Here is a 20497-nt window from a genome sequence, read left to right on the forward strand (position 1 = left end):
TCTCAGTCTTTTCCCAGTCTCCTGGGAATTCTTTTCATGATGTTCTTACTACCACAAGTTAAAACATTATAGTGGAATTGATGCGAAGGGGCACAACTGTCCTGTGAGAGAGTGTGTTTGTATCCATATACACATACACTGCTTTTACTTTCATTTCAGTACCCTGCATGAATTCCTATAATCCATATAATTAGGCAGCAGGTATGGTTAGAAATTAGGGTTGATTTTTGTTCTTAAAAAATGAGAGAACAGTAGGAGACTTTCAGGCCATTTTACTAGCATTGAATCACTCTTAAATCCAGTGCACATGTTGATCTTGGATGCAGACAATTCAGTTGAGAGTAAGGAAGAAAATTTTACATACACAACAGCTTTAAAAGTATTGATTGTGCTAGAAATTTCTGTAGTGTTGTGTAGGTTTAAGGCTCCTCTGTAAATACAGAAGTAGTTTGAGGCTTTGGCTTACATGGAGGAGCATATGAAGGGTCAATCCCTGATAGGGGGAAAAGTAAATTTAGGACAAATTTAAAAAAAAAAGAACAAAATGTCTATTAGGTATTCCAAGAGGGAAGATACTGATCAGTGTGAGACCAGTCCATTTTCTTCAGAAGGGTTTGACCAACACCAAGAACGTGCAGTTACTTCAAGCCCAGATGCATCAGCTTCCTGAAGGGAGCTGGTCCTCCCCAGTATCCTCTAGAAACAGAGAAAGTTGTTTTGTATATCTACTATTGAAGTAGGATTTGGGGAGAGTTTTTATTTATTTCTGTAAGAAATATACTGCTAAAAGATGAGTGACAAGGGATTGTTTTGGAGGTTTGTTTCAGTGAGGTTTTCAGTTTGGCAGTGGGTGCCCTTCTCTGCAATTCAGCTCTGTTCTTGAACAAACCCTTGTTACTATTAAAGTGCCCATAATCCTCAGAAGGTCCAGGTCCTAGACTAAGGATGTACTTGGTTTGCTTCTATTCCAGGAAGGAACTAAACTAGAACAGTTGGGGTTTTTCCTGACTGATCACAGAAGTTAAATACTTACTTAAGTAGTGCATTCCAGTAGAGCAAAGGCATCATATCGGCTTTCATATGGTACATGCTTACTCTCTCCTTACTCTGGTCAATGGGAAAGGTCTCCAGAGGCTGAGCATTGTAGTCAAACTCTGCTAGAATCACCTTGTTGTAGCCTGTTACAAGCGGGCAGGAGGTATATCCATCATACTGCAAGGAAAAATACCCACTTCTCATTCAGCTGAACAAAGCCTAAATGCTGAGGTATTACAAGCCATATGGTTAACATTCACAATTCAAAATTAAGTTACTATGAGCTTTTTGCATTTACAGTTTTAATACCAGTGAAGTTGGAAGGCTGCTAAGCTGATTATGGTTTAATAAGCATAATATTAAGCCCCTCTATTTCAAATGTAGATTTGCTTGACAACACTGCTTAAATTAGAACTAACCAGAACAATAGGGCTTTATGTCACTAATTGCTGGTCACTGTAACCAGCAGAACAGGTGACAGTAGATGGGGATGAGAGCTGGTGTTTGCTTCAACAGGCACAAACAGGATCTTGAATCTAATTGGAAGAATTTCCAGAAGATCACAGGACATTCAGGTCGGTGCCCCAACGAACATTAATTCAGAAGCCATATGTAGAATGAAAGTAAAGCCTCAGAAATTTGGACGTAGTTACATGCTTATCAGCTGTAGTACAAAACTTTCAATTTTAACTCCTTAAAAGATCATGCTTCTACAGGGGAAGCAAGTTTGCAAGAGTCCTAGAGGAGAACCCAGACTAAGCAGCCTTTATGCTTCTTTCACCTCAGAAGTCAGGGAATCAAATAGATAATGTTTTTAGTGGCAGTATCAAGACCATGAATTGTGCAATTAAGTTACTACTCTGACATGCAGTGTGGAGCCATTTAGCACCCAACTGCTGCTGCAAAACCCTTCCTCCCTTCCTGTTCACATGGTTCAGCTGCTTGCAAGACTTCCTGCATGAGAAGGGGGAAAACATTCAAAATAATTTATCTGTAAGACAAGACCTGTAAAAAATCCAAGAGCTGTGAGTACCTTTTTAGCTGGCAACTGGTTCTTCATTACCAGAGAAATAGTTTTATCAAGGACTCCAGACTGGGCAGCTGCATAAGAGAGGAAAAAAAAAAGTACTAAGGCTTTGTTTCAGGTAGCAATTGTCATTACTAAAGCAAACGCTAGCAGCCAGGCATTTTGTTGGACAATTCAGCTGCAACTGAACTTACATGTAAGTTTACAGTCCCAGATTGAAAGAAAAATGGACTAATGCTTTGGCCTCGCTGCTTGGAACATGCTTAAGCTTAATGAAACTTGAGCTGATATTCTTAGCCCATTCTCCTATGGTAGATTATACTTGCTCAGTCTTCACAAGCACTGAGATTCTGGCACACTGAATTTCTTTTTAATTTTGAGTGCTGCGAGGGAAGTATTGTAGACCCTTTTGCTGAAATAGTTGACTTCCCCTTTCTTAAATTACACCAATAACATAGTGTATACCTTTTCTTTTTTTCCACCCTTTTATTTGCCTTTTTTCGGTTGTGAGACCGAATCGGTGGCTACAGGGACAGAACATGTGATTTTTTTGAGAGTGACTTATCAGCTGGCTGACACATATGCATGAGGTGCTAAGATAAAGCAGAAAGTTTTGTTACTGAATGATGATGGAATACAAGAATAATAGTCATGTCATTCTGTGAACACAGAAAATAGAATTAGTTCATCTGTGAGGTATCTGGAACAACAGAACTGTGTGGGTTAGTGGCATTAGCATGGTTTGTAGTTAATTTTGGTCTTTTTAAAAGCTCAAAATTGAAGTCAGGACCTTGGGAGTAGCAAACTGAACAAAAGGCTCACTGTGACTCGACACTTGTCATTACACCCACAAACACACAGATAATGCAACTTTACCTACAGCTGCAGCAGTTTTTGATGTTGGAAGGTTGGTGCAGTCTCCAATGCCAAAGACATTAGGATACTTTTTATGTTGTAGAGTTTCCTTATCTACATCCACCCAGCCAGTTGCATCTGAGACAGGACTGTTGATGAGTACAGGAGGTGGCCCCATGGGAGGTGTGACATGAAGCATTCCATACTAAACAGAAAGAAAAGGGGCTCAATGCTTAGTTCATCAGAGGAAACTCTGTGTCGATATAAGGCAATAAGCACAGTGTGGAGAGAGTTTCCTGGGTTTATGTTTGGTTTGGTTTTTTAAACACAAGTGTATAGAATGAAAATTTGTTCTCAGATTTCAAGCACATCAGTTAATTAACAGGAACCTTACCAAGGAACTCCATCTGGACTGGCATAACAGCTGTTTGCATTCCTCTATCCACACCTGAAACATTCCCATGGCATACAGAACTCCAGGCATAGTTTATGAAATATTTTTTTCTTCTCTCCACCTTAGTTTCAAACTTTTAAATATTTTACTAAAATTAGAGGTGGTACTCTCAGGAAGGAACAGCAGCACACAAGAAAGCAGATGTTGTGTTATTATAGTGTGGAAGTTATGTTACAGTACACAAGGAAAAGAAATAAAACCAAACTACAGGTCTGAAAGCTCCTGACCTGATGAACTTCAGTCTCTCCAGGTTTGTCCAAGTTTTCAAACACGGCCTCTTGCCTGTCTGCTCGAACTTCCACAAGGTTACGCTTATAGTTCACAGCAATATTCTTCTCCTTTATTACTTCAAGCAATGCATCAGCATACTTCTTAACAGCAAAAATTGCACCAAGTGAAGTGTTGAACATGATATTTGCTTTGGAACGTTTTCCTGTCTGCAGAAAGAGATCAAATTAGCCTTTTCTATTAAGAAGCTGTGACAGGCTAGCAGAGACAAAAGAACCATGCTGCACTAGTAAAGAGCTGAGAGAACTATTCATGCAGTTCAATTATTAATGAAGTATTAACATTAGAAGTCTCAGACACAGCTATTTCACACCATGTTAAAAGGCAGACCCTTCAGTGAGGTACTGAAGACACTCCACACAAACTGCTTGTGAGAAGAGGTGGCTGCAGTGCACTGAGGAACTGCTGTGTCCAGGTTAAGCATTTGTAGCAGCTTAGCATTATATAGCTTTCTGAAACCTTCACTTTTATGCCTTATTCAGGTACTCACCTAGTAGACAACTCATGACACTTATATGCATATGAAGCCTGACACTTCCACCTGAAGTTGTCTTTTGCTTTCACCAAGCTTGCTTTAACAGCCTGGCTAAGACTCCTCCTGATTGTGTGCTCCAAGGAGCAAGCATAGCCACTTCTCAGACTAGTTGAAAGACAAATGGCAACAGGTATCAAGTACTTAAAGTAAGAAGAATTAGTTAATTCCAGCCAATGTTACATTAGTGCACTACCTGAAGTTGTAAATCAGGCTGAGAACAGTTCTATCTGCAGCTCACCAGAAGCCAGGTAAGCAGTTCTTTCCTTATGGATTCTGAATTCTACATGTCTCTCTGGTATTAAACATATGCTAAATATTTATGTACAATCCATTTACCTATCTTCATTATACATTAATAATAGAAAAAGAAACTCACTCTAAGAATCCTGAGTCACAGTCCTCTCAGGCGGTTTATGTTTGTTTTAAAGATAATATGAAACCCTTAGAACAAGCCTTCCTTCCAACTGTAGGGACAAGCACTGGCAGAGAGAGTAAAATACTTACTTTCCTCCAGTATGCGTCTGATAAATACATGATCTTCTGAGGAGCCCCTGCACACTTCACTGGAGTATTTGGGAAAGTGAAGATTGCATTTCCTTCCTTAAAGTCTTGTATAGCTTTCCATGTTTTCTCTACTGTGTGAATTGAATAATTGGAACCTATTTTAGGGTGATCAAAACCCTCAGGCAAGCCTTTGATCTAGGAAAAAAGAAATGAAGGTTTAAAGTACAGGTGGCAAAAATTTTGTAATCATTGACAAGTATTAAATAGAGACTGAGAAAGAGCTATATAAGAAGTTTCTAGCAAAAAGAAACCCCATAGTTACTGCTAGTTGGTATTTTTCAAAATAAGCCTAGCAATCAAACTGGTATTTCCTTCAGAATTTAGTAGATGTAACTTTTATAACAGTAGATAAATGAAATTACTTTGGTCTGCGACCATCTGAGCATAAATCTTCAGTGCAGACCCAGACCCAAGTTTTTATAGACTAGTGCATGAAGTTCAGAGCAAGAATATATAAAGTCACTGCCACGTCACCACAGGTAAAAACCACGTTAAAAAAAAAGGTGTTATGAAAATTTATAAACTGAATGAAACTTGTCAGTAGTCAGTTGCAGACACCTGTGTTTGCCTATAGTTATTTTAACTAAACTGTCTCCAGTAATTTTTTCCCTACTACTCTTACTATGGTCTGAGCATCTGCTTTCAAGAAGGGAGCTGAACCCATTTAAAAATAACGGAACACAGAAATTCTGTGAGAAAATGGAGTTATGTTACATGCACTACAATGTGTTTGGGATGTTCCAATGTGCACCACGAAATATGCTGTTGGTGAAGAGAAAACATCCCTCTTTTTGAAGTGTCCACTTTTGTTTTAAAGCCACATAAATCTGTTACTGTGAGTTTTCACTACAGAAGAATACTGATTAACTCTATTACATGGCTTCTACTAGTGAACACTGAATTTACTTTTATCAGGTTGTACTAAAGCAATATGAGGGTCACTGAGCACAATGTAACTCCTCATTCCACTGACCTAATCACCAGAATTTATCTGTGTGACTGCAGTTAACTGAGACTGGCTCTTGCTTTTCAAAGAGATACTCAAACGCATTTTCATGTTCAGGTCAGGATAAAACCACGCGAGTCAAAACACTCAGTCATCTTGCTTTTGTGTTTTCTTCCTCCTACACGTTGTTGTGGTCATTCTTGTGCCAACATCTCCCTCTGAGTGCCACTGTATGATGTGTACAGGAAACTTAATACAAGGGAAGGATGCCAGGGCCTGTTTAAACACAGGTATGGTAACTCAGCTGGTTCCTTTTGAAGTGCATCCTTTAAGAAAGGTGAGGGTAGGACAAATTAAATCTGCAGGACAGATTTTACTGACTGCTGTGTGTTCCTCATTCTGTTACATTAGAGATGCTTTGGACTAGAGTCAACATGCCTTATTATCTCATTATTACAGGCTGCCTTTAAGTTCTAGATTTAACTTGCTGCCCCATCTGCTGATATTGCCATAGAGATGCAACAAAATTGTCTTAAAATACCTTCCCATGGGTAATTTGGGTTATTACAGAGATCTGTGGAAGTGGTAAAGTCAGTCTTCTGGTTCATTAATTCAGATAATGTTCAATATCTTGCAGTAAAAAAAGTACTGAGAAGCCTTAATGAATGTATGTGATGCTCTTAAAACTAGTAAAAACATGATTACTGTAAAACAAATACCTTTTCATAATGCAGACTAATTCCAAGGGCAATTATCAGATACTTGTAAGATACCTGTTGTGTAAGGGGAAAAAAAAGAAGTATTTAGACAAAGAAACCAAAGCATTATCTGACAGCAATAGTCATAAGGGAAGGAAATCTAGGGAGTATTAGTAATATAAGTTAAGCTCTAAGTATTCTAGTTAAAATGCAAACTGCATTACACACACAGCCTTTGCTATATACAAATATCTGGAGCAAAACATCTGAACATCTTTTTCACCATAAATAGGGCAAAGACTTATGATAATATTTTAAGCTGATTCTGTTCTAACCTAGTTACCTACCAAAATTTTTATTAGAAAAAGATTTTAGGATCAAACACTTCTCATAAGACTAAGTGGAATTTCCTGGCCTCCTCGATGACAGAGGTCTCAACAGGTAGTTCCAAGGGGATGGAAAAAACTACCTTTTTTTTTTTTTTTTTTTTTTTTTTCTTTTATGTTTCTACCTTGATATCATTCTCCAGCCAGACACAGTTCTTCTCTGGGTCCAATGCTGTAACTTGAGATTTGATCCACTCCACACCCTTGGGCATTACACTTCCCGTTGGACGTGCAGAAGCCGCCAGCTGCTTTGCACCACCACCGACCAGGGTCCACAGCGGCTGATAGTAATGAGTCTGAATAAAAGTCCAAATGGACATTTAGGAACTGTTTAAAAAGACTTCAAGATGAAGGCACATCACCTCCACATGGGAAGCAATGTGCCCTTAATGTTATATTATTCTTAACAAAGGAAGTTGTATAAATAACCAAGAGTTTTGCATGACAAAGCTGGAGGGATGCAGACATCTCACGGAGTAGCAAATTTCATGCAAAGCCTTTTAAAAGATGGTTAATTGGCTTCCTCTCCACATTTAGAAATGTGGGACTGGAGAGGGATGAGAATCAGACCAACCTGGTCACATATGTAAAAAAATAGCTTATTCTTTACAATGCTTTACAGCTGATGGAGACTCACCTTACTTGGCTCAACAACAGCCACATTTCCTGCTCCCACTTTCCTCTTCATCCGAGCACTCATGGCAATTCCACCAGCGCCCCCACCCAACACCAGTACTTCATAGTAATCCTTGGCAGCACACCTGGCTGCTGTATGTAAGCCAAAGGAGCTCATCTTCTGCATCCCTGATTTCAACAGCCATACACCAGGATGGAAACAGGAACAGGAAGACACTACTCCTATTGCTGACATCTTTCACTAGGTGGGAAGCTACGAGATAAGGAAAGGCATCAGTAACAATCACAGAAGGTAGAATTTATTTACATGCTTGGATGAGTCTTCAGGGCAATAATTATAATACCAAACCTTTTGTTGCAGTTAAACCACTAATTTGAAAATGGACTGTAATCAATTTGGGAAAGAAAAAAACAAAAAGGTCCATCATGACCTCTGCCATGAAATTGAAATTTCATACAAGCAAAGAAACAGTTTCTGGTTATTGTAGCAAGCAAGTCCATCTGATCCTATAGCACAGGCAGTGCATATACTGTAACCCCAGATGTGATATTACAACCCTGAAAAAATAAGGGCTGCAAAAACAAACAAGAATTGCAAGGTGGTGTAGATCACTGAAATACTGAACAAGGAAGTTGTGTGAACATACTGTGTGCCATCCCACTAACTGTAATGTGTCAGCCAAACACATCTTTACATTTATATTTTAAAGTTAGGATGTACCAGCACTTGCCCCTCCTCGCTGTCTTTTGGGGTGCAAGCCCTCAGGGTGAGCATGCCAGGTCCTATGGTGCTCTGAGCAAAGACATAGTGAGCCCTAAGCCTGATAGGAAAACAAAGTTCAATGAAACAAGAGTTTACATCTTCCTAAATCTGAGATCTTTGAGTATGTTCAAAATACTTGGTTCCCTATCCATGGTCACCTCTTTGCTTTTATATCAGCAAAGTAGCTGGAAACAAAGGTCAGAAACCCATACTTGCCTTGCTAAAGCTGTCACCTGGCAAGTGAGAGCCAGGACCCTAAAGTGTGATATATCCTGGTAATTGTAGCACGGGATGTGCAACTGCATTACCTGGAAGACAGTCAAGATTAACCCATAAGTCTCCCTCCCACTGTTAGAGGGAACAAGAGCTTTTCCTGCTCTAAATCCATTGTTTGCACATGTTTGCACTCAATATCAGATTTTAGCTTTTCAGTGATATAACAGGTATAAACTCATTTTAATTTAGTTCCTTATTGCCACATAAAGAATGCCAGTAAAGAATGAGTAAGCATTATATCATGAAAAGCAACTTATGACAAGACTTTCCCGTGTTCTGTACTTGCTCCCCTTTGTTTAACTCATTGAGTCATGAGGCTTTTTCACTTAAAAAAAGCAGAACTCATTCATGGTACCTACAGACCAGAGTTTGAAAACTAGACCAGAAACCTCAAGTATTTTCAGGAAAATCTTCCAAGGTCAACTTCAAAAAGTCTCCACTACATTAGATGTCATTGAGCAACTCATTCTGCATTTTCACATGCTATCTTAACATTTCTCATCTCTGTGTACCCTGAATTCTTCATAATGTTCCACTATTAATCCTCAGAGTTACAACTAATTTGGGACTGAGAGGGGAAGATCTCAGAGGTGTCCACTGTAAAAAAAAATAAATTAATCATTTTCTTTTACAGAAGGTTTCCAAGATGTAGACATTTTCTTCCCATCCCCGCTCCATTCAGAACAAAACACTCAGCTCCAGGATAAGTTGGTTTCACTTTAGGAGGCTGTTTATCATCTGTCAGTGCAGGCAGCTGTTTAAAAATGTGGACAGACTGCACATGCAAGAGGAAGAAGTTGTTGTTCTCGGCCTAGATATAAAAGTTATCTGATGAGGATGTGTCCTGTTCTTTCCAAATCAGAGAGAAGAACTGTGAAGAGAAGGTTTTGAGACTTTCATTTGAGACGCAGTTTTAAGAGCGACATCCTGTTTGCGGAAGCTCATGAACGCAGAATTTTGCTCGGGTTTATTGTGCACACAGAACATGTCCAGTGGCCTGCTGGCTGACAACACACTCTGGACCAAGAGAACAAGACTCCATTTTTGTAATGCTAACTAAGGAGTAATCATCCTCTCTGACCACATAGATTTTTATATAAGTATGCTTCTAAGCATACACAAGATATTCCTGAATTAACAGCAGTGTAATTGATGCAAATGCTGCATTATGTTGCTTCTCAGTGGTTTCAGAGTATATAGAAACAATCATTTGTAGATAGCTGTTTTAAAAAAGCAGCAAAACCCTTCCTATTAAACTCCCAAGTCAGGCAGCTGCTGGACAATTGATTCAGTCAACAACAACATCAGCTCTCTCCTTTGGACTCAGGAGACAGAGTAACAGGGGAATTACAGAACTAAAATTAAGGTAAAGGAGAAAATTCACAGCTAATCTACTGAACAGAGCTGAAATGTTATGCTTTTAGAAGACTGCTTTAACAGATAGCACACTTATCCATCATCCTTTAAACTATGCACAACAAAACATGACAGTTGATATTGGCCTTATATAGCATGAAATCACATTCCTAATGAAGATCCACAAGCAAGTCTCAGAGTACTGCCTAGAAAGGCAAAGCCTGCAGTACATTTCACCTTATCGAGGGCTCTACTTAGCCTGAGACAGTTCTGTTGTTTAAAACTCGTTCTGTCACCAGGAGAGGTAAATCTGTTCTACAGATGCTTTCAGGACACTGTGGTTTGTTACAGCACTGGCACTATCTCGACTAGTGCCCAGAACAAACACTAGTGCCCAGAACAAACACTTAACTGCAGCATGGCAGTTTATGCAGAGACACTCAGGACAACTACACTTTCTACCTCCCATATGCTCAGCTCCCAAGCCTGACAACTTCATCGAGCCAGTTCATGAACAATCTCTTTCAGGGAGTTGGAACAAACGAAGTTAGAAAAATCTCACTAACAAGATCATTGTAACCATTCTTTAAACAGTTGGCTCCAGATTAGCAGTTCAAACATTCCACTCATGCACTTGTGCGAGCACAGAATGCAATCCCTCACCCTGCTGCGGAGCCTACGAGCCCCACAAACCAGGCTCACGGTACCCGCTGCCCCTCGCCCTCCCGAGATCAGAGGCACCCGGTCCTGCAAGGCTGCCCCCGAGCAGGGGCACAGCCCCGGGCTGGGGCACAACCCCGGGGCTCAGGGGACAACCCCGGGGCTCAGGGGACAACCCCGGGGCAGGGCTGTTCCCCCCACGGCCCCGCCGCCGCTCCCTCTCCGGCCCTCCCGCCGGGGCGACCCCGCCACCTCCGCCCCCTCACGCCGCGGCCGGGCCCCTCTGCTCGGGGCGAACCGAGCACCTCTGCTCGGGCCGCTCCGCTCCCTCCCGGCGGGACTGACCCCTCAGCCCCGCTCCCGGCCCCGCACTCACCTGCTGGCCACGCCGGGCAGAGGCGGGGCAGGACCCGATAAGCGGCGGGGCCCGGCGGCAGCAGCGGCGGGGCGGAGCTCGGGGCAGCGGTGCTGCCCGGCCGCGGGCAAAGGCCGCGCTCCGGCCGGGAGAGCCGTGCAGGGCCGGACCGGACCGTGCTGGGCTGTCCCGTCCCGTCCCGCCCGTGTGTTCGCAGCCCCACGGAGCCTCCCGAGCTGCTGAGCCGGGCCGGGTACCGACCGCACCTACAGCTCCAAACACCGCGCTTCTCTTTAAGTTTTGAAACTCCAATCCTAAACCTGGACTTTTGCTGGCACCAGCCTAGAAGTCCCACCTAGACCCACATGGCAGAGGTCGCTCACGTCGGGCTGAGCTAAACCAAAGTCACAACCACTACAGTAGGTGTGACGGAGTGACCACCGATACTTCCGTATCTGAACTTCATCAGGCTACCTATGAGCAGCAACCCTGAACTTTAATCAAGTGGCATTTTTCTATAGACAGGAAAATACCAAAATAATTAAACTTTAATAAAATGGCACCAAAACACATACTAGATCAAGAATTAATAATAAACAAGCTCTGGTGACAGGCTTACTTTTCAAAGCGCTGCTGAACACCCACATTTCATGGGTTTTACTGGACAGAAAATGTATCAAAAGAAGACACAATCAGTATCTTTGAAAATATTGCATGGAGATTAGGCATCTTTGTTAACACAAGTGACTTCTCTAAAAAAAAAAAAAAAACAACCATGGTTTATAGTCACATCTTTTAAAATACCCAAACTGCCCGTTTTTACAATTTTTAAGAGTTTCTCGACTTCCCAATTGCCCTGGTATAGCCAGAGTACAGCCTTTTTCCCATTCTTTTTGTTCTAAGAGGTCAATCTTCATCTTAGTCCATGAGAGAAGAAAATGGTCGTATTGTTTTTTTAAAACATGTATATTTAGGATTGTCCTTAAATATTAAAATATTTTCTTTATGCTCCCATGCATATTTCCCCACTGACTTCTTACACAGATGGTCCGTAATTTTAATTTAAAAAAAAAATTACATAAATGAATATCATAACTAGAAACAGAACTCAAACCAAACACGAAGAGAATACTCATCTGTAGCACAGATCCCTCCTGCAGCTGCAGGGAGTGCTGCCTAAACCTTCCCAAACCAGCAAAGTCCAGGCAGGATGAGAGGGTGGGAGCTGCTGTGCAAGGGCTGGGCACACACTGCCCGGGCCACTGGCACCCCACTGGCTGTGGGAGCAGTGGATAACATTCCCTGTTCTCCAGGCAACCAGGCTTTCCTGGAATGCCCCATGTTCTATTTCCTTTCATAAACCCCATGACTTGACATTATGGAGATAAACTGATAGACAGGAGCAAAACCAAGAAGGAAATACTGATATATCGGTGCTTTGAAGCCACACAACACTTCATGAACAACTTGGACTGTGAACCCGAGTTACTCCCAACCTCCCAGGTATGTTGTTGTCAAGTTACTGCCTGAGGGAAAACAGTTAAAATTCTCCATTTTTCCACACCAGCACTGCTGTGACTCTAATAGAGTTGTTCTTCCCATCAGTTTTAGTTCGATCACCTATGTAGAGAAGATCTGAGAAAACTGAATTTGTCACATCATAAGAGTTCTTGGCTGTGCTGGTATCACAAAGGATGGGCTGAGGATAGAACAGTGGTGGTTGTGGGGATGTCACTGTCCAGTTTTGGTACCTGTTTTTCTACAAATTGACTGAGAAGATTAAAGTAAGTATAAATGTACTTCAAATTACTGGAAAGCAGTGATATTTGGGCCAAAACCAACTCTTTCCTTCACCTTAAGCTTTGATTTGAAAATAAATAAAGAAATAAATAAATCAAACCATCTTTGCTACCTTCACATACTGCCTCACTGAGAAACTTAGTGTGTACTGTTTTGCCTGGCATGAATAGCCATATTAATATTTACTCTGCTATAATTTGTATTCTTACAGATTTACATCACTAACTGCAAGTCCTGCACAGTTTTTAGCAGGAATTTAGTTATATTCACATAATGAATCCAACAAAGATCAAACAAGCAATCAGATTTAATGAGGTTTAAAAAAACCTGACCCCCGCAAGGTGAGACATTAAAGCACCAAGCTCAGAATTAAAATAAAGAACAGCCAGCAGTATTGCAAAGCAAGCAATTGTGGCAGAAAGTGTCTACTGAAGCATAATTCAGAATAAATCAGCCAGAGAATTCTCTCAGCTGCTGGAATTCCAACAGAACAGCTACAGAAACAGCCTTTATGTTATTATTTACGCTATTATCATTTAGGTCACAGCACACAGAGGAAAACCAGCTAAAATATTCTGTAGCCATTTTCCAAAAGGAAACAAGTATTCATCTTATGAATATCCCTATTAGTGACAAAGCCAGATTTCACTGGATTAAAAACTGTCTCATGGAAAGCTGTTCGGTTATAGGTAGGGAAACCCAAATGAAGCATCCGGGTTAACAACAGCAAAGATAAAAGCATGGGAAACCAAGATTCCCCAGTGAGCCATGGTAACTCCTAAACTTGTAGAACCTTACAAAATAAAAATTCAAATAGTTACTGCACAGTTAAGTTCCTACTTCTGCTGCTATGACTTGATTGTTTAAAAACAAGTGAGTACACTGAGCATGAAATAGCACAAAAAAACCCCAAACTTGTTTTAATGCTGTCACTTTATCTGTTTCTAAAAAAATGCAGCTAACTACACCTTCTCACGTGGATAGGATAAAAATTCAGTAACTAATGTCTAATACTACTGGATTTATCTACTTGACAAGTAATTTTTTATAAAATCAAGCCAGACTAAATGTATACAGCAATAGAATTACTTGTTGTAGCTGTGCACGTTACTGCAAGAACACAAGTTTAGATGCCAGTATTGTCAAACTCATCCAGTGCAGTATTTACTTTTATGCATTAAGACATAAGAGTATTTGGGAGAACAACATTCTACAGAGATAACAAATTGTAATTTTGACTGAAGTAATTTAAGAGCTCATTAATAAAAGTTACATAAACTGAAGAAACTTCCCTCTATATATTTTTATTCATGTCTTCCCCTTTATTACAGAAAGGTAATTTAGTAAAATTAGTTCCTTATTCATAGAAAAAACAGATTTTACTATACTTTTATAGAAAAAGTTAATCAATTACATTTTTATGTATATGTATGTGATTCCTCAGGCAAGCACTGTCAGCTTTTCTTCCTCTGATCACAAATTATTCCAAAGAAATGCTGAAGTGTGCACTTGCAAAGGCATCAATTTCTATGCTTAGAATTCTCTAGTTTCAGTAAAAGTAGCCATGAGTTTTAAAACAAAACAAAAAACCACCCACAGTTCTTCACAGAGAGAGAGAGACTACAACTTGACACAGTAAACTGGATTCTAGATGAGGGAACACAAATCAAGAAACACCAAAGGAGTTCGATCCTGATTTGGATACTGAGGCATCTAGTTTTATGTTATACTTTAATGAGAATTGTTTAAATTCCCAGAATCTGATTTTCAAATTACATTACAAAATAAAATATTTAAACAACATTTACTTATGTACATTCTGCTCCACAAAATGGACTGTGGAAATTCTTTACATTTCTCTTAGAAATACATACAAACCACAGCACAGGTCAACAATCCACTGGCAAGTAACAGACACAAGTCAACTTAAGGGAAAAATACCTGTGGAAAGTTTTAATCTATTACTGCTTCAGTAACAGCATTTCAGTGTCTCTTCAGACTTTAAGTAGGCTTTAGGTAGTTTGTTCTCCTTGCCCCTAAATTTTATCCCAGTTTACCTTGCATGTTGGATGGGTACTTGTTAGAAAAAGATGACAAATATTAAGAACAGGAAATTAGGAGAAAATCACAATACAGAAGAATCCAGGCAGGTGTACTGTGTGTAAAAGTAATCTAAAACAGAACAAAAAATAAAATTGCCTGTGCCTCTCTGATACCTTCCCATACATATTTTATGGAAAACTTTACATAGCTTATCCTTTATCTTACTTCAAAACACACCACTTACATTACCACTTAAAAAATAACACAGATATAAAATAGCTAGTTTGTTAGACTGTAGGAACAAATAGTTTAAAGCTCTTTTACCAGTCTAGACAACATGTACATTCATTGGAATGGGAGTTCACACCAAGTGCTGCAAGACAAGAATTACATTCAGAGAAATGGATATCAACCTCCATTCAAATTTATCATCAGTACACAGTAATAATCATCAATTTGGGTAAGGACAGCATAACAAAAATTCTCTTACATTGCCCCAAAGTGCAAATGATTCATTTGTTAAGGAAAAAACATTAAATGCAATAGTTTTCCTACAGGTAACTGAAGTGGAAATTGTTTAGTTTTGGATATGTTTTATTTTGTCACACAAGATGAAGAAACTGTAACTTCTAATCCCACAAAAAAATATGCTTAGATGACATTACAGAAGCAACAGCTCCCTGGTTTGACTCAAATGTTTGTGGAAGCACAAATTCATCAATCTCTGCATTGTGCACACATCAATTTTGACAATCTTTTGTGTTCTGCTTCCCCTCGCCAATCAATTCAGCTGGGAACTTATTCAGAAGTTATTTTAAAACTGTTTTTAAGCTACTTGATGCCAAAAAAATAAGATTGCAGCAATAAAGTGAGTTTTTAGGCAAATACACTGGAAGTTTCTTCAGATCGTAGAGATGGACCAAACTAAGGCTGCACAAAAAGTCAGTATTTGTGATCAAAGGCAGACCCCAACTGCCTGAAACAAAGCAGTTTCAGTGAAACAGGCAGCCACTGAAGATCAGTGATGAGAAGGGAACTTCAACTGGTATTCTGTATTTTGTCTGAAAAACACGCGTACCAGTCATCAAGTATCTCTCAGAATTCCAAACACCAGAAGGACAAATGAAAAAAAAAACTGATATTTAAAATTATGATGCCTAAGTTCTCCAATATACATATATATAAAAAATTAACTTACATTATAATAATATCAAACTGCATAGCATTACAAAAGAAGGCAACTTGAATGGCTGTAATGAAAAAATGTGAACGTTACCAACACTATTATTACCATTCTGGAATTTATAATACCACAGGGTATTACCATAGGTTGCCAGTAACAGCTATAGCCCAGTTTAAGCAAAGTCTGCCTTAATTCCAGAGAATGCAGAAATCATTAATTCAGACAAGTTGTTGCATGCTCTGCTTTCATGTCCTCTTTGCAGGTTTTGCCGTTAACTGTTTCTCTCTTTCAAGTTCCTTCTCACGTTGCTGTTCTCGTTCTAGTTCTTCCTTCTGCCTCTTTTGTTGCAGCTTAAGTGCTCTTTTCTAAACAGAAAGGACAAGAAAATAATTGTAAGTTTTATAGATATATTTAAGTTGGAGCTACCAAAAAAATCCCTTCCCTTCTCCAATCCACCCTCTTTATGACCGAATGTTGCATGAACTGCTCATTTTTGCTTCATTCCTCCCACTTGCAGCCTACTGTTCAGAAGTGGCAAGTCTGATCTGCACTGGGAAAATGCAAACTGGATTCCCTTAAGTCTCACTAAAAGTCACCCTTTGAGTATACCAGACAAGGTGATTACTATGCAATTTATTGCCTCCAAGAGAAAATCCTCTTGGAGGAAAATTCTCCTCCTTCAACATACTGAAGGACTTGCTAGAATGTAACCTGACTATATAGCATGAAGTCAGTGAACTTACACTGTTGTTACTGGTACATTAAATAGAAAGAGCAACTCTTACATTTATGACAATCTAGTTTTCATTAGAAAGAAACTGAAACAACAAAGAGAACTGGTTGGAATGGAGTGGATTAAGTGACAGAACAAAGCATGATTCTTATACCAGCTAAACATGATGACAACACTGAGATTTACTAGTAGTTCAGATGTAAAAGTTGCTTAAGTAGCTCTAGGAGTAAGTGAAAGTTTAAAAACACACATGGCTTGGTGCTACTGGAAACATCCTTTCAGATACAATTCTATTTTAATCAGAACTTTCAGCATGCATCCAAAAGAAAAGCTGGAAGTCAATAATACATAAGAAATGATCTATATTGGAAAGTAAAAATATTTATCTCACTCACTTTTAACTTTGACGTCTTCTCATGGATCATCATCATTTCATTTCTAATATTCACTAATTTGTTGTGATAGTGTTTAGCTTCTGAAAACTTAAAACCCACAACTGTTAAAGCAGTGACTGTCAAGTTGGAATGGTTGTTTTATAAAGCTACACAGCAAAATGGCAATCAAAAGCATAGTGATTACCAGAACAGTTTGCTAATGCATTGAATATATAAATTTACATATTACATGTATCAATATATACCATATCTCAACAGGGATACCCAGTAATCTACCAAATTAAAATTCATTATATAGAATAAAAATATTACTACTCCATGCACCATATACGAGTGTTTCATGCACCCCTCCTGCTAGTTTTGGGAGGTGCACAGAGCTTAGTCCTACCAGAAAAAGGCATACATTTGCTTTGGCTACTGGCTTTGAATGACTAGTCTCACTACCACTGGCTGACTGAGCCTGCCCTCTCTTCCCAGTGCCCTTCCTGTTTAAGAGAAATACGCTGGTTCCCACCCTCTCCAGCAACAATTTGTCCCAAATATCTGAACTGGTTGGTTTTCTTCCTGTAGGCCACTAAGAACAAGGAATATACACAAGTTGCTACTAATACTTCAGCAAGAAAAACCTACATTAATAGGGATTTAAAAAGGCATTTATTGGTACTTACCAAAGCATTGATTTCAAGAATGGAGTTACACTCTTTGAATTTAGAAATTTCTTGTTCTAATGTTTCTAGTAATACCACCTGGTTCTGTCTAAAACGAAAAAAGATGCATAAACCCAAAGTAAAGTAGCACACATGCTTTTCAACCAGCCCTTTAAATAAACAGACTTTTGATCATAACAATATAAATACACACTTCTCAATATCGGATTCTTCTTATGCATTGCTAGGTCATTTCAATAAAGACATGAGTAAATGGTTTTAGAAAAATCCCAGCTGAGTACATGAATTCATCTGGCATCATACAGCATGGAAGAATACCCAAAAACCCCTGAAGAGGCACTCTCCAGGCTGCAGTAGTTGAATGAAAGGGAAAACAATTAGCTCTTGCCTTTCCACTTGGGTGCCTCTGCATTACACTGCAGGACCAAGTTATTTCTGTATAGAACTTGTGTAGATCCTTGGTGCTTATTGAGGATCCTCCATCCCACACAAATCAGCTCAAGTCTCTCCAGACACAGGCTGTCCTTGGCAGTGGCATAATCACATCATGTGCAGTGAAACCCAAACCAATGTACCCTGTAGAACCTGAGATGGATCTGTGTAAAGTCCTTTGCAGTATCTCTGTACCCATGGCAGACCCAGTCTGCATTTGAAATCAACTACTCTCAGTTATCACTGAGATATCAATGTACAAAGAATTCTCATCTATTTAGCTCCTTAGTTATATTTTTCAATTGTAGCTTTTGCAACGGAGATTAGAGACCGGACAACAAAAAATTCACTGCACTACAAGCTGCTCTGAATACAAACTGCATCTCTGCAAGTGACATAAATCCAGCTTTCAGCAGACTTTCCACTACAGATGTGAACAAGTGTTTAAGAAATCTCCATGTCTTCTGCTATACCAGCTCAGGGGATTTCAGTGTTCTAGCGTTACACATTCTTCAATCAAAGTTCTCACAGGCTACATGGCAGCTTATACACCACCAGTACTCCTGCAGATCACTTAACTGCTCGTGCTGCTCCAGTCAGGGTACAGAAATGCTGTGATAAACTCTACTGCAGTTAAGGGGAGCTGGCACATTAAACTGAAAAAAGTGGTAAACAAAGTGTGCATGTCTATGAAGTTGGTTTTAAAAATCTGCTTACGTAAGTTCCTGCAGTGCTGATTTTGATCGCTGAAGATCAGGCAGATAATGGGAAATCAATCCTTCAGTCAGCTGCTCCACAGCTTTCTCATCTATTAAAGGCAGATCTTCTACTACTCCTTCATCTGGAGATGTAACACCAGGGCCTAAAGCAAAGAATAGCAAGGTTGAATGTGAAAGGTCAGCACACACTGTGTCACTTACAGTAGCTATATTTTCTCGTTTAAATCAAAAGTATTTCAACACTAAAGTTACAATTCTCTGCACTTTATCAACTAAATTGTGCTTCCTTTTTCCTCCCCCTCTTTATCCCTTCCTAATTCCCAGTCCTATATCATGAGCTTCCTGGTGAACCCTTTTGTCTGAAAACCAGCTGAATAGAAAGAGGAGAAACAAGAGTATTCCAAAGACATCTTACAAAACAAAAACCCCAAATGCTCCAGGCTACTGAGGAAGAAAAGGGGCGACATCAGTTGTCCTGGCTATGCATCAAGATCTAAACATTAACATCCCTCCCCCTTTGCTTTTAAAGTCAGAGAACAAACCAGGCCTCTGGAAGGTCTTCGCCTGTCACTCAAAACACAAGAAGACCTCCTTGGAACACCACGTGCTGAACTCCAGGACTTTGCAGGAGCCGGTTAAGAGCTACTGTAAGCTCCGTATTAGCGCGCTGTTATTATTTATTGCGTGCAGAACTCTTGGAAGATAAAACCCTTCAACCCGCAGGCCCCACCGCCTGCGGGAGAACGACGGCAGCAGTGCCCCCTTCGCCCCGAGGGAGCGCGGCCGCAGGACCGAGGGCGGCCCCAGTCCCTCCTCGGCCCCCGCACCCGCCCGGCCCGGCCCGGCCGCCCCTCGCGTACCCAGCGAGAGCCCGGGGCCGCCCGCGGCCGCCGCCGCCTCCTCCGGCCGCTCCGCGCCGCTCATCGCCGCCGCTCCGGCCGCCCCTCGGGCACGGCAGGGCAAGGGCCGAGCCCGCGGCGGAGGAAGGCGGGTCCGGTGCCCTCACCGAGCGGGGCGGACCGGCGCCCCCCGCCCCGCGCCCCGCCGCACCATAGAGAGGAGCCGCCGTGCAGCGGGGACGGGACCGCGCCGGGCGCGGAAGTGATGTGTGAGTGCGGTAATGACGCGCGGGTGACGAGGATGACGTGCAGTGATGATGATGACGTATGAGGGGTGACAGTGACGGGACTGACCCCGGGAGCCGCGGTGGGGCGGTGCCGGACCCGCCCGGGGCAGAGCGGCGGCCCCGCGGGAGCGCCACGGCTCCGCTCAGCCAGCTCTGCTCAGCCAGCTCTGCTGAAATCACCGCAGGGCGGCCTTTCTTAGGGTCACCCGTCCTCCTCTACTTGATAAATCTGTATGTTATTCTCCAGAAACCATGCGGACTATTCACTACTTGTAGCTTTTGTTTCTTAGGAAATACATAACCGGCTTTTGTGTATCTGTCTCTGCATCTCCCTCAACAGTCGTAAGAGCAATAATAACTTGCAGGTATATATATATATATATATATGTGTGTGTGTGTGTGTGTATATATATATGTATATATATATGTTTAATGAAAAAACACTTTAAACGGTATGGTAGGATTTATATTTTTTTCCCCTCTTTTACCTGTAAAGATCTTTCCAGGAAATGCAGGTGCAACTGTAGAAAGAAACTGATGAAGGAACCACTCAGAGTGTTTTTG

The 20497-nt window shown here is 40.7% G+C and overlaps 2 protein-coding genes across 5 annotated transcripts; both read right to left on the reverse strand.

The window, feature by feature from the left end:
* Window positions 1–226: 226 nt before the first annotated feature.
* SQOR (sulfide quinone oxidoreductase) lies at window positions 227–10912 on the reverse strand. Of its 3 annotated transcripts, none has more exons than XR_004359270.1 (11): window positions 10856–10910; window positions 7426–7677; window positions 6914–7084; window positions 6424–6477; window positions 4699–4893; window positions 3599–3808; window positions 2939–3122; window positions 2069–2136; window positions 1034–1212; window positions 552–696; window positions 227–318 (listed from the first exon to the last, which is right to left on the reverse strand). XR_004359270.1 is itself a non-coding variant. In XM_032700182.1 (10 exons), exons 2-10 carry the CDS (start codon window positions 7657–7659, stop codon window positions 639–641), a joined length of 1353 nt encoding a protein of 450 aa, XP_032556073.1. In that variant the 5' UTR covers window positions 7660–7677; window positions 10856–10912; the 3' UTR covers window positions 263–638. The 3 variants fall into 3 exon arrangements, 1 of the variants encoding a protein (XP_032556073.1); XR_004359271.1 differs by lacking the exon at window positions 10856–10910 and adding an exon at window positions 10825–10849; XM_032700182.1 differs by having other exon boundaries at window positions 263–696; window positions 10856–10912.
* A 2014-nt stretch (window positions 10913–12926) lies between these two features.
* Window positions 12927–19896, reverse strand: BLOC1S6 (biogenesis of lysosomal organelles complex 1 subunit 6). Of its 2 annotated transcripts, XM_032700185.1 has the most exons (5): window positions 19668–19875; window positions 18806–18950; window positions 17657–17744; window positions 16989–17075; window positions 12927–16225 (listed from the first exon to the last, which is right to left on the reverse strand). In XM_032700185.1, the coding sequence occupies exons 1-5, from the start codon at window positions 19729–19731 to the stop codon at window positions 16106–16108; spliced, it is 504 nt and encodes a 167-aa protein (XP_032556076.1). In that variant the 5' UTR covers window positions 19732–19875; the 3' UTR covers window positions 12927–16105. The 2 variants fall into 2 exon arrangements, with proteins under 2 accessions (XP_032556076.1, XP_032556077.1); XM_032700186.1 differs by lacking the exon at window positions 16989–17075 and having other exon boundaries at window positions 19668–19896.
* Between the last annotated feature and the right edge of the window lie 601 nt (window positions 19897–20497).

The sequence above is a fragment of the Chiroxiphia lanceolata genome, chromosome 12 (genome assembly GCF_009829145.1).
Source record: "Chiroxiphia lanceolata isolate bChiLan1 chromosome 12, bChiLan1.pri, whole genome shotgun sequence".
Taxonomy (NCBI): Eukaryota; Metazoa; Chordata; class Aves; order Passeriformes; family Pipridae; genus Chiroxiphia; species Chiroxiphia lanceolata.

Bases quoted from the DNA above. Each gene is read 5' to 3' on its own strand.
- SQOR (XM_032700182.1), bottom strand. From the start codon at position 7,659: ATGTCAGCAATAGGAGTAGTGTCTTCCTGTTCCTGTTTCCATCCTGGT. The intron at 3,809-4,698 runs GTAAGTATTTTA...CTCTTTCTGCAG, and splicing joins CAGACGCATACTGGAGGAAA to ACAGGAAAACGTTCCAAAGC. The intron at 697-1,033 runs GTAAGTATTTAA...CTCTGTTTCTAG, and splicing joins TACTGGAATGCACTACTTAA to AGGATACTGGGGAGGACCAG.
- BLOC1S6 (XM_032700185.1), bottom strand. From the start codon at position 19,731: ATGAGCGGCGCGGAGCGGCCGGAGGAGGCGGCGGCGGCCGCGGGCGGC. The intron at 17,076-17,656 runs GTAAGTACCAAT...GTGGGTTTTAAG, and splicing joins TTCTTGAAATCAATGCTTTG to TTTTCAGAAGCTAAACACTA. The intron at 16,226-16,988 runs GTGAGTGAGATA...CTTTCTGTTTAG, and splicing joins AGAAGACGTCAAAGTTAAAA to AAAAGAGCACTTAAGCTGCA.